This window comes from Pogonomyrmex barbatus, unplaced genomic scaffold (assembly GCF_055798465.1).
Source record: "Pogonomyrmex barbatus isolate J1 unplaced genomic scaffold, ASM5579846v1 scaffold1, whole genome shotgun sequence".
NCBI classification, from domain to species: Eukaryota; Metazoa; Arthropoda; class Insecta; order Hymenoptera; family Formicidae; genus Pogonomyrmex; species Pogonomyrmex barbatus.
In genome coordinates, this window is record NW_028297098.1 from 1,820,968 (window position 1) to 1,836,736 (window position 15,769).

At 25.2% G+C, this 15,769-nt stretch overlaps 3 protein-coding genes and 1 pseudogene across 6 annotated transcripts; all 4 read left to right on the forward strand.

Annotated features, from left to right (window-relative positions):
• Positions 1–833: 833 nt before the first annotated feature.
• Positions 834–3,647, forward strand: LOC105424723 (glutamate receptor ionotropic, kainate 4-like). Of its 4 annotated transcripts, none has more exons than XM_089074252.1 (7): positions 834–1,083; positions 1,558–1,652; positions 1,757–1,933; positions 2,108–2,325; positions 2,676–2,927; positions 3,084–3,324; positions 3,405–3,647. In XM_089074252.1, the coding sequence occupies exons 1-7, from the start codon at positions 928–930 to the stop codon at positions 3,613–3,615; spliced, it is 1,350 nt and encodes a 449-aa protein (XP_088930378.1). In that variant the 5' UTR covers positions 834–927; the 3' UTR covers positions 3,616–3,647. The 4 variants fall into 4 exon arrangements, with proteins under 4 accessions (XP_088930378.1, XP_011633412.2, XP_088930391.1 ...); XM_011635110.2 differs by having other exon boundaries at positions 3,093–3,324; XM_089074265.1 differs by having other exon boundaries at positions 3,102–3,324.
• Positions 3,648–4,827: 1,180 nt separating this feature from the next.
• LOC105424754 (glutamate receptor 2-like) lies at positions 4,828–7,603 on the forward strand. The gene is made up of 7 exons (XM_089076436.1): positions 4,828–4,983; positions 5,462–5,556; positions 5,651–5,827; positions 5,999–6,216; positions 6,570–6,790; positions 7,051–7,301; positions 7,379–7,603. Exons 1-7 carry the CDS (start codon positions 4,828–4,830, stop codon positions 7,593–7,595), a joined length of 1,335 nt encoding a protein of 444 aa, XP_088932562.1. The 3' UTR covers positions 7,596–7,603.
• A 1,256-nt stretch (positions 7,604–8,859) lies between these two features.
• LOC148937948 (uncharacterized) lies at positions 8,860–12,138 on the forward strand (annotated as a pseudogene).
• A 788-nt stretch (positions 12,139–12,926) lies between these two features.
• Positions 12,927–15,441, forward strand: LOC105424755 (glutamate receptor ionotropic, kainate glr-3-like). The gene is made up of 7 exons (XM_025217693.2): positions 12,927–13,145; positions 13,379–13,473; positions 13,576–13,749; positions 13,914–14,140; positions 14,344–14,561; positions 14,844–15,088; positions 15,184–15,441. The coding sequence occupies exons 1-7, from the start codon at positions 12,927–12,929 to the stop codon at positions 15,386–15,388; spliced, it is 1,383 nt and encodes a 460-aa protein (XP_025073478.2). The 3' UTR covers positions 15,389–15,441.
• The last annotated feature ends 328 nt before the right edge of the window (positions 15,442–15,769 follow it).

Below are 15,769 nucleotides of genomic sequence, written 5' to 3' on the forward strand. Positions count from 1 at the left end.
TTTACAATTTGTAAATGATATTTTATAACAATCAACATTTATCTGTATATTACGAATTTATACTTTAAAGATAATTGATTTTAATTCTTCAAAAGATTTTATTTTATATTGTGACAATTTATTCTATTTGACGTTTTGAGCATTAAATAATATTTATTATAATATTTTAACTAAATTATTTTTTTATATACAATCTGTAAGTGACATTTATGATGTCTATTCAATGATAGATAATTATTGATTCACATGTTTTATCAATATTATGAAGTCACGACACGTATTGATGACCTCAATTCGGTTTCCGCATTAGCTTCGCTGTATGATAACAAATTGATATATCATTAAGGCACTAAGCAATTTGACTAGGAAAAAGATACATGTTTATCGTGCAAATCACGTTAGCGATTTAAAATTGATTAGAAGTATATCTTTAGCGCGATTTACGTAAAAAACTGTTATAAAGCGGACGCATTAAATGCATTGCATATTTATACTCTAATTCTACAATTTATAAAACATGAATTTACTTTTATCGATAGTGGAAAGTTCTAATCAAAGAAAGAATAATTAATGAATCGATATCACTGTAATATTAATATTATATATTTATATATTTTTTTCTTTCTCTCTACGAAGAAAATATAATGTTTTAAAGATTAAATTTGCATACAAAAGAACTGAAAAGATACTATCAATAATACATTAATATCATTTGTCAATTTCATTTATCTCTCATTCTATTATCTTTCCTCATTCTATTATCTTTCCTCATTACAATACAATCAAGGATAATTATAATTTTTCTAATTATACTATTAACAAAATAAGATATAACATTATTGCAAATCAACAAAAAACGTGCAGCGTCTCTTTATGAAATAATATTATTCCCGACTACGTTGTCTTACGTTGCCATTGTCCTAAACAATGAATGGCGTGATATGGAATAAGATAAAGAAGACTTTCGTACCAATTTCCAGTGTGCCGATATATGCCATCATGCAGCAAGAACGTCTTAGACAAAGTCGAATATTGGAAACCCACAATTTTCAATTGGAAAACTTGACTTTAACGTCCTTTCAGGTATGCTTTCATAAAATGCAAATAAGTTCCTGGATGTCTTACGGTATCTCAATTTTTCTTATTAAAATTAACTTGTTAATTTTCATTTCATTTAATTTTCATAATTAATAATAACTAAATAATTTTTATATGGAAATATTTATATTATCTTAGATTTTTAAAGTTATATTCATTAAATATCTCACACTTTTTATATGTAACTTTAATTTACAAAAGTTTATAAAAAAACATAATTAGATAATTAAAGTAATCACATAAATAAAATAATAAAAGAGAAATTATATTCTTAAAAACATATAAATTTATTAAGTAAGTAATATGATAAAAGATCCTCTCTTTACGTTAGAATAAAATAATCAAATTATACTGTTCTATCATTTAATAATGTTATATAATTTATTAAATAGTTACAATATAAAAAAATATAAATTGACAGCAAAGGTGAATAATAAATTTTTTTAAATTATATTTTAGGAATCGCAATTTTTCGAATTTTATGACAATGATACGAAAGTTACAGGATTATGCGGTGAATTATGGAATCTTATTTCTGAAAAATTAAATTTTACGTAAGATTGAATAATAATATAATAATAATTGAATATAATTATATTATTATGAGATTAATTACTGAAGAAGTCAAACAATATAGTCAAATGCTTTATATTCTTAGATTACAGCCAATAAGATCAAACGAAACCAGTTTAGGTAAACCAGATAAAAATAATAATTATCCGCATGGATTATTAAACCTAATGTTTCGTAATGGAAGTATGGCGATACCAAAAATCGAAACATATATTAATCGACTCAAAGTTGTTGATTTTACAATTCCTTTATGGATAAACAAGTATATTTAAGTGCTCTTCTTTATGATTATATGCATATCCTTTAAAGCATTGAATAGAGACGAAATCATATATCTTTTTGTTAAAGGATTTCGTTAAAAAATTTACGTTATTATGTTATTATAGATTTCCATCATGCTATGGTGAAATATAATAATCTTAGAACAATTTTTTAGCCAACGATTTTATATTCATCATGAAGTAGTACATGATAGCGCATGGATGACAAAAATATTTTCCTGGAAGATATGGTGCTGTATATTGGTTACATATCTACTGCTAAGCGTATTTAGTTTTTGGTCACAGTTTGTTCTCACACGAATTGGAAATAATTATAGACATGCATTCATCGGCGATCACATGTTTTATAACTTTGGAATGTTATGCAATCAAAGTATGAATAATTAATGTGACCATTTCATCTTTCTGTTCTTCAAACGTATTCAAATTGCTACAAAATTCAAAAGCATTTTATATATATTACAACACATTCATAAAGAATTCATGATTATATATTTTATATATTTTATATATTTTTCTGTGAAGACAATTTTTTTATAGAACTTGTATGATTTGAAAATCAGATTCTGAATATTGTAAAAATGTTATAGTTGTGCAAAAATTAATACTTTTTTAAAACAATATAAAAATAATGTGCTTGCTATAATCGACATTTTGCCGAAATAAAATGATTTTTAATTATATAATAATGAAAGATTATTTTAAATAAAATAATTATAATAGGCAATATCCCCGATGTTCTTGTTGGAAGATCAAAAATATTGGAATTATCGTTTGGTCTTTTTTGTTCTTTATTGTACATGGCATTTGGTGCTGTATTATTTATTTTTATAACAAAAAAAATTAACGTTATACCACCATTTAAAAATCTGGATTCTCTGATAAGGGATACTACATATAATGTTGTCGTTCTAAACGGTTCTATCGGATATATCGGATTTCAGGTATCAATAAAATTTATCCTACAGATTAGAAGTTATAATTAATGATTTATTAATTCTCATTCTCAAATTATTTTAAGTAAATTTGCTATTCGGAATATAAGGCTTAATATATTTATGATGTTGTACTTTCTATATGAATATATAAATATAGACAGTTTCGAAAATTTACAGAGCATGGATGAAGAAGCTATACGAGCAAACAAAGCAAAACGCGTTAACATTGTGTCAACAGTCGAGCAAATGTATAAAATGGCGTGTGGCAAAATACAAAGAGATACAAAAAAATATACTATATTCCAAGGTGAGGACGAGCACAAAACGCGAGACAAAATATGTCATACGATCCCAATGGGGGATAAATATATGACGGTGTGGATAACTTCGGGCATCGTAAAGAATTTCAAGTATAAGAGGACTATCGATCTTGGGTAAATTTTGCGGCAGTTATAATAATTATAATTTTATATTACACTAACATGTTATGAGAATGAATTATTTTTATAAACAGGATACTCAGATTGAAGGAAATTGGATTGTGGGATGTGTTAAAAGATCGTTGGTTAAATGAAAAATTCTTACCGAAAGACGATGAACTGAAAGGAATTGGAATGGATCAAGTTTTCTTAATAATTTTAATGATGTGCTGCGGAATAATAATAGCTCTTCTTATTTTTGTAATCGAGAAAATTGTATACGCTTATAAATTTAAATTATCGTAAATATATTTGATATATTTATATATTAGTAATTACATATTAGCGTTAATTATTTAACTTGCATAGACATAAGATTATCATATTATCGTAAAAGTTATTATTATTGAATCAAAATTAACGCTGTAATTGTAAAGAATTACTGTATTAGTCAAATATAATTATTTATGAATAATGTTAAGATTTCAATTTCCTTGAATATTTTGAGATATCTTAATTATGTCAAACATTCTACCGTTATATAAATAAAATTTAATTATAATATAAATAAAATTTTATTTCAATTTAATTATCTATGTATTTTGTATATATATTTCAAAGTTATAATAATTAATTTTAATTTTGTCTTAAAAGATTTCAATTTATATTGTCCAAAATAGTTGATAATAATTTGTTTTATCTGACGTTTTAATCGTTGAATAATAATATGTTTTAGCTAAATTATCTTTTCATGTACAATCTCTAAGTAACACTAATGATGTTTATAATAGGTAACTATTGATTCACATGTTTTATCCATATTATGAAGTCACGACACGTTGATGACCTCGATCGTTTCGGTCTCCGCATTAACTTCGTCGTATGATAAAAAATTGATGTACTATTAAGGTACTGAGCAATCTAACTAGAAAAAGATACATAATTAACATGCAAATCACGATAGCGATTAAAAGCGATTAGCCATGAACATGAAAATGACATAAGCAAATTGTACTATGGAATGTATCTTTAACTCGATCTACATTAAATCTACATTAAAATTATTATAAAGCAAATGCATTGAATACATTTCTTTTGTAATCCTGCAATTTGTAAAATATGCATTTATTTCTATCGATTTTGCAAAGCTCTGATCAAAAATCTAATCAGTAGACAAGCATTATTGTAATATTGTAATATTGTAATGTGCATTTAATTTTTCTTCCGTTCTGAAGAAAATTAACGTTTTAAAGATTAAATTGGCATCTATATTGCAGAAACAAATGTTACGATATATTATTACTTAATAATTTCATTTATCTCTTATTCTTTCTCAGTATCTCATTATCCTTTATTATGGAGAATGCGATTAAGAATAATTTTCGGAATTATATTAATATGCAACAAAATAGGATATATCATCATTGTTGTAAATCCGCAAAAGGCGTACAGAGCATTTTTGTAAAATAAACATTATTCCCGGCTTTATACGGACATTATACGTTATTGTCCAAAACAATGAACGGTGTGATATGGAATAAGATGAAGAAGACTTTCATGCCGATTTCTAGCGTGCCGGTGTATGCCATGCTTCAACAAGAACGTCTTAGACAAAGTCGAATATTGGAAACCCATAATTTTCAAAAGCAAAACTTAACTCTAACGTCTTTCCAGGTAGGTTTTTATAAAATGTAAGTGTTCCTGAATATTCTGTGTATATATCTTAATTTTTTTATTAAAATTAGTTTGTTAATATCCGATAATAAATTATCAATTGGACAATTTTTATCTGGAAATATTCTTATTGCTTTAGACCTTCAAAGCTACATAAAATATTTTGCATTTTATATATATATATATATATATATATATATATATATACATATATAGTTTTAATTTACAGAAAGTTCTAAGAAAACATAATGAAGTAATTCAAATAATCACACAATGATGAAATTATATTCTTAATTTAAAAACATAAATTTATTAATTATAAATAATATGCAAAAATTTTTTTATATTAGGATATACACCAAATTAATTATTGCTCTTATCATTTATAATGAAATTATATAATTATAAATAGTTACAATATAAAAAATATGCACTGACAGCAAAGATGAATAATAATTTTTTTAATTGTATATTTTAGGAATCACATTTTTTCGAATTTTATGACAATGATATGAAAGTTACAGGATTATGCGGTGAATTATGGAATCTTCTCTCTGAAAAATTAAACTTTACGTAAGTTTGAACACATAATTAGATCACTGTATGTTATTATGAGATTAATTACTAAAGAATTCAAATAGTATAATCAAATGCTTTATATTTTTAGATTACAGCCAATAAGATCAAATGAAACCGGTGTAGGTGCACAAGATAAAAATCTTACTTATTCATACGGATTATTAAGTGTAATTCTGCGTAACAGAACTATGGCAATACCAAAACTCGAAACGTATAGTGTTCGGCTTCTGGCTGCTGATTTTACAATGCCTTTATGGATGAATAGGTATTTAGGATTTTTTTTTATGATTATATGTAAATCTTTTAAAGGATTAAATACAGACAATTTCAGAAATAATATAACTTTTTGTAAAAAGATTTACAGTATAACATTTGTTATTATAGGTTTCGCCATATTGTTATGATGAAATATGTTAATCTTAAAACAATTTTACAGCCAACGATTATATATTCAACATGAGATAGTACATGATAGCGCATGGATGGCAAAAGTATTTTCCTGGAAAATATGGTGCTGTATATTAGTTACATATTTACTGCTGAGCGTATGCAGTTTTTGGTCACAGATTGTTCTCACACGGCTTGGAAATAATTACAGGCGCACATCCATTGGCGATCATATTTTTTATAATTTTGGAATGATATGTAATCAAAGTATGCATAATTAGTATGAATGTCTTATCTTTCTATTTAATTATAAATTGCTACAAAATTTAAAAGTACTACACATATTACAAAAGGCCACATTCATAAAGAATTCGTGATAACCTTTTACAGATATCTTCTGTTTGTAACCTTTTATAGAATTTGTATGATTCGAAAATCAGATTTTAAATATGGCAAACGTATTATAATTGGAGGTGCTAAATTTGGAACAAAAGTTAATATCTTTTTAAAACAATACAAAAATAATGTGCTTGCTATAATCAAAAGTTTTATCGAAATACAAATACGATCTTTAGTTATGTAATAATGAAAGATTATTTTAAATAAAATAATTATAATAGACAATATCCCCGATATTCTTGTTGGAAGATCGAAAATATTAGAAGTTTCGCTGGGCCTTTTTTGTTCTCTATTGTACATGGCATTTGGCGCCGTATTATTTATTTTTATAACAAAAAGAGTTAATGTTATACCACCATTTCATAATCTGGAGTCTTTGAGGACTGATACTACATATAACGTTGTTGTTTTGAAAAGTTCTATGGGAGATGTCGTGTTTCAGGTATTAATAAGAACATTTAATAAAATTTGTCTTGTATATTATGCTTATGTATATATATATATATATATATATATATATATATATATATATAATCATATATATGAAATTAATATATAAAATTAATTCATTTAAAATAATTCATTTATTAATTCTCAAATTACGCTAAGTAGCTATAAGAATTGTTATTCAGAATATAAAACTGTTTAATATATTTATATTTTCTATACAAATATATAATAGATTGCTTTGAAAATCTATAGAAAAGTGTGGATCAAGAGTTTGTGCAAATAAAAATGGCAAAACGCGTTAACATTGCATTAACAGCCGAACAAATGTACAAAATGGCATGTGGAAAAAGTACAAAGAAGTATATTATGTTACAAGGTGAGGACGAGCACAAAACGAGAGATAAAATATGTCATACGATTCCAATTGGGCCATCGTACGCGAAAATATGGATAGCTTCGGGCATCGTAAAGAATTTCAAGTATAAGAGGACTTTCGATCTCGGGTAAATTTTGCAACAGTTATAATATAATTTTATATTACACTAACATAAAATTATGAATCAATTATTTTTATAAGCAGGATACTCAAATTGAAGGAAATTGGATTGTGGGATATGTTAAAAGATCGTTGGTTATATGAAAAATTCTTATCGCAGAATATCGATAATAGACCGAAAGGAATTGGATTGGATCAAATTTTCTTAATAATTTTAATGATGTGCTGCGGAATAATAACAGCTCTTATTATTTTTGTAATCGAGAAAATTGTGTACGCTTACAAATTTAAACTATCGTAAATATATTTGATATATTTCTGTATTAGTAATTACGTATTTCTGTATTAGTAATTTCTATATTAGCATTAATCATTAATTATTTAACTTGCATGAGATTAGATAAGATTATCATTATTGCAAAAGTTGTTATTATGGAATCAAAAGTAATTGAAATAAATTATTATATTAATCAAACTCAATTATTTATGAATGTCGTAAAGATTTCAATTTTCTTATGTATTTCCATATATCGTAATTATGTCTGACATTCTACGTATTATAATTTAATAATATATATAAATAAAATAAAATATATAAATATGATAAAATATTATAAAATATAGAAATAAAATTTAATTATAATGTAAATAAAATTTTATTTTAACATTTAATTATCTACATATTTTGTATATATATTTCAAAGTTATAATAATCGATTTTAATTTTATCTTGAGAGGTTTTATTTTATATCGTCAATAATAGTTGTCAATTTGCTTCATCTGACTTTTTAATTGTTGAATGATAATATATTTTAGCTAAATTCTTTTTATGTAAATCTTTTTATGTACAATATGTAAGTAATATTAATGGCGTTTATAATAGGTAATTATTAATTCACACATTTTATCCATATTATGAAATCATAATACGTTGATAATCTCGATCATTTTGGTTTTTGCATTATCTTCGTTATGTGACAACAAATGATGTACTAATACCGAGAAATCTAACTAAAAAAAGATACATAGTTACCGTACAAATCATAATACCGATTAAAATCGATTAGCCATGAACAAAATGACATAAGCAATATATACTACGGAATATATCTCTTGCTCGATCTACATTAAAATTATTATAAAGTGAATACAGTGAATGCATTTCTTTTGCAATTTGTAAAATATGCATTTATTTCCATTGATAATGGAAAGCTCTAATCAAAGTAGAAATAATCAATAAACGAGCATTATTATAATATTACTGTACATTTATTTTCTTCTTTCATTCTGAAGAAAATTAGTGTTTTAAAGATTAAATTTGTATCTATATTGCAGAAAAAGATGCTACGATACATCATTACTAATAATTTCATTTATCTCTTATTGTTTCTCACTATCTCATTGTCCTTTATTATTGACAATGCGATCAAGGATAATTTTCGGAATTACATTAACTTGCAATAAAATAAGATATATCATCACATTGTTGCAAGTCCACAAAAAGCGTACAGAACATTTTTGTGAAACAAACATTATTCCCGACTACGTTATTATCATTTAAAACAATGAACGGTGTGATATGGAATAAGATAAAGGAAACTTTCGTGCCGATTTCTAGTGTGCCGATGTATGCTATGCTTCAAGAAGAACGTCTTAGACAAAGTCGAATATTGGAAACTCATAATTTTCAACTGCAAAACTTGACTCTAACATCCTTTCAGGTACGTTTTCGTAAAACGCAAATGAGTTCCTGGATCTCTTGGCCTCTCAATTTTTCTTATTAAAATTAACATGTTAATTTAATTAAAATTAATTAAAATTAACTTGTTAATTTTAATAATTTGATAATTAATTGATTAATAATAACTAAATGATTTTTATATGGAAATATTTATATTACCATGGATATTTAAAGTTATATTCATTAAATATCTTATACTTTTTATATCTAATTTTAATTTACGAAAGTTTATAAAAAATATAATTAGATAATTAAAATAATCACATAAATAAAATGATGAAAAAAGATTATATTTTTAAAAATGTATAAATTTATTAACAGTAAATAATATGATAAAAGATTACTTCTTTACATTAAAATAAAATAAAATAATCAAATTATACTGTTCTTATCATTTAATAATGTTATATGAGTTATTAAATAGTTACAATATAAAAAATATAAATTGACAGCAAAGGTGAAGAATAGTTTTCTTAATTACATTTTAGGAATTATTCGAGATACGCTTTTATAAAATGCAAATGGGTTCCTGAATATCTTATGATATTTCAATTCTCTTATTAAAATGAATTTATTAATACCGGTTAGTTAATTAACAAATTAACAATCAGACAATTTTTATCCGAAATTATTTTAATTATTTTAGATATTCAAGCTACATACAATATTTTGCATTTTGTATATATAATTTTAATTTACAAAAAGTTCTAAGAAAGCATAACGAAGTAATTCAAATAACCACATAATGATGAAATATTATATTTTTAATTTAAAAACATATAAATTTAATAATCATAAATAATATCATAAAAAATCTTTTCTTTGGATATTGGGATATATATCAAATTATTTATTGTTCTTATTATTTGTAATAAAGTTAATTAAATAGTTACAATATAAATTGACAGCAAAGGTGAATAATAATTTTTTTAATTGTATTTTAGGAACCATATTTTTTCGAATTTTATGACAACGATACGAAAGTTACAGGATTATGCGGTGAATTATGGAATCTTCTCTCTGAAAGATTGAATTTTACGTAAGATTAAATACATAATTAGATAACTGTATATTTTTATAAGATTAATTACTAAATTACTAAAACAATTCAAATGATATAATCTAATGCTTTATATTCTTAGATTACAGCCAATAAGATCAAACAAAACCGGTTTAGGTGGACGAGATAAACTTACTCTTAATTATCCACACGGATTATTAAACGTAATTCTGCGTAATAGAACTATGGCAATACCAAAACTCGAAACATATACTTCTCGGCTCGTGGCTGCTGATTTTACAATGCCTTTCTGGATGAATAGGTATATTAAAGAAAGAATTTTTTTATGATTACACGTATATCTTTTAAATTAGGGTCGAATATAACTTTATATAAAAAAATTTACTGTACAAAATTTGTTATTATAAATTTCACCATATTGCTATGGTAAAATATGTTTAGCTAAGAATAATTTTACAGCCAACGATTATATATTCATCGTGAGGCAGTATATGATAGTACATGGATGGCAAAAGTATTTTCCTGGAAGATATGGTGCTGTATATAGGTTACATATTTACTGTTGAGTGTATGCAGTTTTGGATCACAGATTATTCTCGCACGGTTTGGAAATAATTACAGATATGCATCCATTGGGGATCACATGTTTTATATCTTTGGAATGATATGTAATCAAAGTATGAATAATTTAATGTGAACATCTCATCTTTCTATTCTTCAAACGTATTCAAATTGTTACAAAATTCAAAACATATCACAACAAGCCACGTTCATAAAGAATTCGTGATAACCTTTTATAAATATTTTCAGTGAAGATTTGTAACCTTTTATAGAATTTGTATGATTTGAAAATTAGATTCTAAATATTGTAAACGTGTTATAATTGAAGGTGTTAAATTTTTAGCAAAAATTAATATCTTTTTAAAACAATACACAGATAATGTGCTTGCTATAATCGAAAATTTTATCAAAATAAAGTGATTTTTAGTTATGTAATAATGAAAGATTATTAATTTAAATAAAATAATTATAATAGGCCATATTCTTGTTGGAAGACCCAAGATATTAGAATTATCGCTGGGTTTTTTTTGTTCTGTATTGTACATAGCATTTGGCGCTGTATTATTTATTTTTATAACAAAAAGAGTTAATGTTATTCCACCATTTCATAATCTGGATTCTCTGAGGACCGATACTACATATAATATTGTTATTTTGAAAAATTTTCTTGGAAATATCGCATTTGAGGTATTAATAAAAACATTTAATAAAATTTGTCTTGTATATTATATTGTATGTCTTGCATATATATATATATATATATATATATATATATATATATATAAAATTATAATTTAGTATTAATTCTCATATTATTCTAAGTAGCTAAAGGAATTGCTATTTAAAATATAAAACTGCTTAATGTATTTATATTTCCTCTATAAATACATAATAAATTGCTTTGAAAATTTATAGAAAAGTTCGGAACAAGAGTTTGTGCGAATAAGAATGGCAAAACGCGTTAACATTGCATTAACAGCCGAACAAATGTATAAAATGGCGTGTGGTATAAAGAAAGGTACAAAGAAGTATATTATATTCCAAGGTGAAGACGAGTACAAAACGAGAGATAAAGTTTTATGTCATACGATCCCAATTGGGATATCGTACATGAAGATGTGGATAGCTTCAGGCAAAGAATTTCAAATATAAAAGAGCTATCGATCTCGGGTAAGTTCTGCGGCAGTTATAATAATTATAATTTTATATCACGATAACATGTTATGAGAATGAGTTATTTTTATGAACAGAATACTCAAATTAAAGGAAATTGGATTTTGGGATGTATTGAGAGATCGTTGGTTGTACGAAAGATTATCACTGCACAGCGAAATACCGGAAGCAATTGGGATGAATCAAGTTTTCTTAATAATTTTAATGATGTGTTGTGGAGTAATAATAGCTCTTATTATTTTTGTTATTGAGAAACTCGTGTATGCTTATAAATTTAAACCATCGTGAATATATTTTACAAGATATGTATTAACAATTAATTATTTAATTTGCATACAGAAACTATCATATTACCACAAAGTTGTTAAATCTTAAGTTGTTTGAATCATAATCAATGCTGTAATGAATCAAATCTGTTATTTATATCTGTAATTCATATTTGTATTAATTATTATAAAAATTATTATAAACATAATTATTTACGAAGATCGTTAAGATTACATTTTCTTGTATATTTTCATATAATTGATTTTAATTATATCTAATATTCTATGAATTACTTCTATAATTTAATTATAAATGCATAATTTAATTTTAAGTAAATAATATTGTATTAGAAAAAGAATATTATAAATTGTAAAAAAATTATACAATAAACAAAATCCATTGAAAAATCGAGATGATTATCAAATCTTTAAACTTCATAGAATGAAAATGTTATGTTCTTGAACTCAATCAAAAACAACTTTAAAACACTGAAAGTATACCAATTATCTTAATGTAATTTACAATATATAAATAGTTTATTAAAAGTTATTATTTTTTTGTAAAAAAATAAAACATATTAATGATTTGGATGCCACTGAACTAACAATCACTACATTATTAGAAAATCAGATAAATACGATTATATCGCTTGACATTCATCTACTAACTAATTTACTCGATCGATTCTGGACAATACCGTAACTCCTGTCCATTACGGATGATATCGATTCAGACAGAGAAAAATAAATTATTCGCACATTGTGATATGCACATCTCGTTGAAAACTGCAATCTAATATATTTTCATTTACCCTACGTTGAATAAATGTAACGATCGTGGAATAAATGTAACGATAGAAATTCGCCAGGATGACTGCACGATTTTTTTTAACGGTCGCAATTTTTCTGTTCGCGATCTCGAACTGCTACGCCGTGCACGGGATAATTTGGCGCAAGCAAAAACAGGAATTCGTGCAGTTGTTTAGTATTCCGCAATTTGCTGCTCTTCAAAAGGAAAATATAGCCAAACGCCGTGCAATGGAGATGCAGGATATGAGCGGAGTAGTAGTGAAAGCTGTATATTACGAGGTACAAATGTTATTTTTAAGAAACAGATATATTATTAACATATATTATTTTCTTTCTGACAGATATATTATTAACATATATTATTTTCTTTCGAATTGGAAATTTCTCAAAGAGCTTCAGAGTATAATGCCGAATTTTTATAATTTTATGTTATGTGTTATAGCATTAATTTATTAAACTTTATACTGTTATAATAATTAAATAGCAATCGTAACAATTTTATATGCTTGTAGGTAAAAAATATAGTAATGTTTTACGATAATGATACGAAAGTCATGGGTGCTTGCGGCGAGCTGTGGCCTGTTCTCGCAGAGTATCTCAATTTTACGTATGTTACAACGAATATCTTTTTCTATATGCATTTTTTATATGCATTAAGCGACATTTTTTACGTAATAATGTATTCAATTAATGTATTCAATCACTTTAGTTTAATCCCCGTAAAAATCAAGGAGCAAATTTTCGGTACAATGTTGAAAAATGGTACTTACACCGGTTTAGTTGGTATGCTCGCACAAGGTAAAGCGGATGTGATCATGAGAAGTGGATATTTTAAGGATCGCACGAGTCTTGTGGATTACACAACACCTCTTTGGAAAAGCGCGTGAGCTTATCTATCATGTGATAATTAATTATTCATTGAAAAACTACTCATCCGTAACAAATTTATTAATTGAGAGTAATTTTTTTCTTGTTTTTAACAAATCAAAATGGTAATAGATATTTTTTCATTTTTTATACTCGATCATTAACAAACTGATGTTTTAGGTTTCATATTTACGTTCGACCGGAATGGCTATTCGATAATTCTTGGGTATTCACATTACTTTCACCGGAAATGTGGTTTTTTGTAGTATGTTCGTTCGTTATTTTAAGTTTCTTCGGCTACTTTCTGCAAAAAATACCAGTGGATAAGAAACATAAAAGAAAAAACTCTGTAGATTTCAGCTTGGGAGATCACTTTTTCTATTCGTTCGCCATGATGACTGCGCGAGGTGCATAATATAATTTAAAAAGAAATTAAGCAAAATCACATCTGAAAAGAATAATTATTAAAAATATGTCCGTGTTTATTTTCAATGAAAATAAGATGGCAGAATGAAAGAGAATCTTTTTTTTTTAGATTTTAATGTTAATTAAGATTTCAACACTTGATTAAAATTATGATAAGATAAAATAATCTACGTTTTTTTTATAGGCTACATACCTGATTCTTTTTATAATAAGTTCAAGATCTTGTCGTTATCAAAAAGTATATTCGCATGGTTAATACTATTAGCCTTCAGTTCTCATCTCATATATCGTATGACAAATAAACAAATGACGTTGTCATTTACGGATCTACAAACTCTTTTTAATAATACAAAATACATCTTATTAGCATTCCGCGGCTCATTTAGCTTCGAGGCTCTTAACGTAAATATAAAGATTGCTTACATCTATCTTTTATTGAAATATTACAATAATTAATTAAATAATTATTCATTAAAAATAATATTTCAATGGTTTATACATTTTGCACTAAAATTATAACAAAAAGTTTCTTTCGCTTCTAATTTAGAAAAGCAGTTTTATCTTTAAAATAAAGTGAAAATAATATAATAAGAATATTTCGTTTTTAATTATTATATAATTTAAAATAATTTTTTACAAAGACTAGATAATATTTTAAGTGTAATTTACAACTTATTATTTTAGAGTAAAAATATAGACTCAAATGGTAAAAATTCGTTCGCGCGTATACATTTCATAGATAATGCGGAAGATATGCAGAGCAAAATTTGCAACAATCTGAAAAAGTACGCGATGTATGAGATCGAGGATCGATACATGGCATTGGCCAGAAGTGGCTGTCCGCTTTATGCCATGGGCAGTTACAATAATACTTGGATAACGTTCGCAGTCAGAAAGGATTTCCGCTATAAGAAAACCATTAATTCCGCGTGAGTATTGCAATGAAAAACAATTGCAAGTTATTCTTCTACTATTTAAAAAATTATTGTCTTAAAAATAACAAAAGTTTTCTTATTTTTTCTAGTATCATTAAACTCAGGGAAACTGGATTATTGAATGGTCTTAAAGAGTATTGGCTTGGTAGTAAAAGAACTAATAAAGAGCCGATAAATTTCAAAATGATCGACTTCCATCAAGTTTATTTAATTTTTCTAATATTATGTTACGGGATACTGATATCGCTTGTGATACTCGTTTTGGAAAATATAACGTACTATAATATAAAATAAAAAATACATGATAATATAGACAAATAAGCAAATTTCGAATATACTTCGAATAAAAATATAGTTGTTTTGAAAGCAAATTAAAAGCTTGTAATAATTTTCACAATTTTTTTCAAAAATTATAATTGCTTTTTTGACAAACTTTTTTATGCTTCTTTATAGTAAAATTATTTTTTTATTTTTTTTTCTAATATTTTGACACGTTTACTCAATTTCTTTCTATTTAAGATGACATTTAAGAAACATTGAATATAAAATAATATACTAATATTAATAATAAATGTATTAATATAAATGTATTAATATAAATATATTAATATACTAATAATGTAAAAATCCATAATAATTGGTGGATTGATAATTATCAATTGAATTTGTATCAAA

Coding starts and splice junctions, on each gene's coding strand:
- LOC105424723 (XM_089074252.1), top strand. CDS start 928: ATGAATGGCGTGATATGGAATAAGATAAAGAAGACTTTCGTACCAATT. Junction 1,934..2,107: donor ATTCCTTTATGGATAAACAA/GTATATTTAAGT, acceptor ACAATTTTTTAG/CCAACGATTTTATATTCATC. Junction 2,928..3,083: donor ATTTATCCTACAGATTAGAA/GTTATAATTAAT, acceptor TGGATGAAGAAG/CTATACGAGCAAACAAAGCA.
- LOC105424754 (XM_089076436.1), top strand. CDS start 4,828: ATGAACGGTGTGATATGGAATAAGATGAAGAAGACTTTCATGCCGATT. Junction 4,984..5,461: donor TAACTCTAACGTCTTTCCAG/GTAGGTTTTTAT, acceptor TGTATATTTTAG/GAATCACATTTTTTCGAATT. Junction 5,828..5,998: donor ATGCCTTTATGGATGAATAG/GTATTTAGGATT, acceptor ACAATTTTACAG/CCAACGATTATATATTCAAC.
- LOC105424755 (XM_025217693.2), top strand. CDS start 12,927: ATGACTGCACGATTTTTTTTAACGGTCGCAATTTTTCTGTTCGCGATC. Junction 13,474..13,575: donor GCAGAGTATCTCAATTTTAC/GTATGTTACAAC, acceptor CAATCACTTTAG/TTTAATCCCCGTAAAAATCA. Junction 14,141..14,343: donor CGCCATGATGACTGCGCGAG/GTGCATAATATA, acceptor TTTTTTTTATAG/GCTACATACCTGATTCTTTT.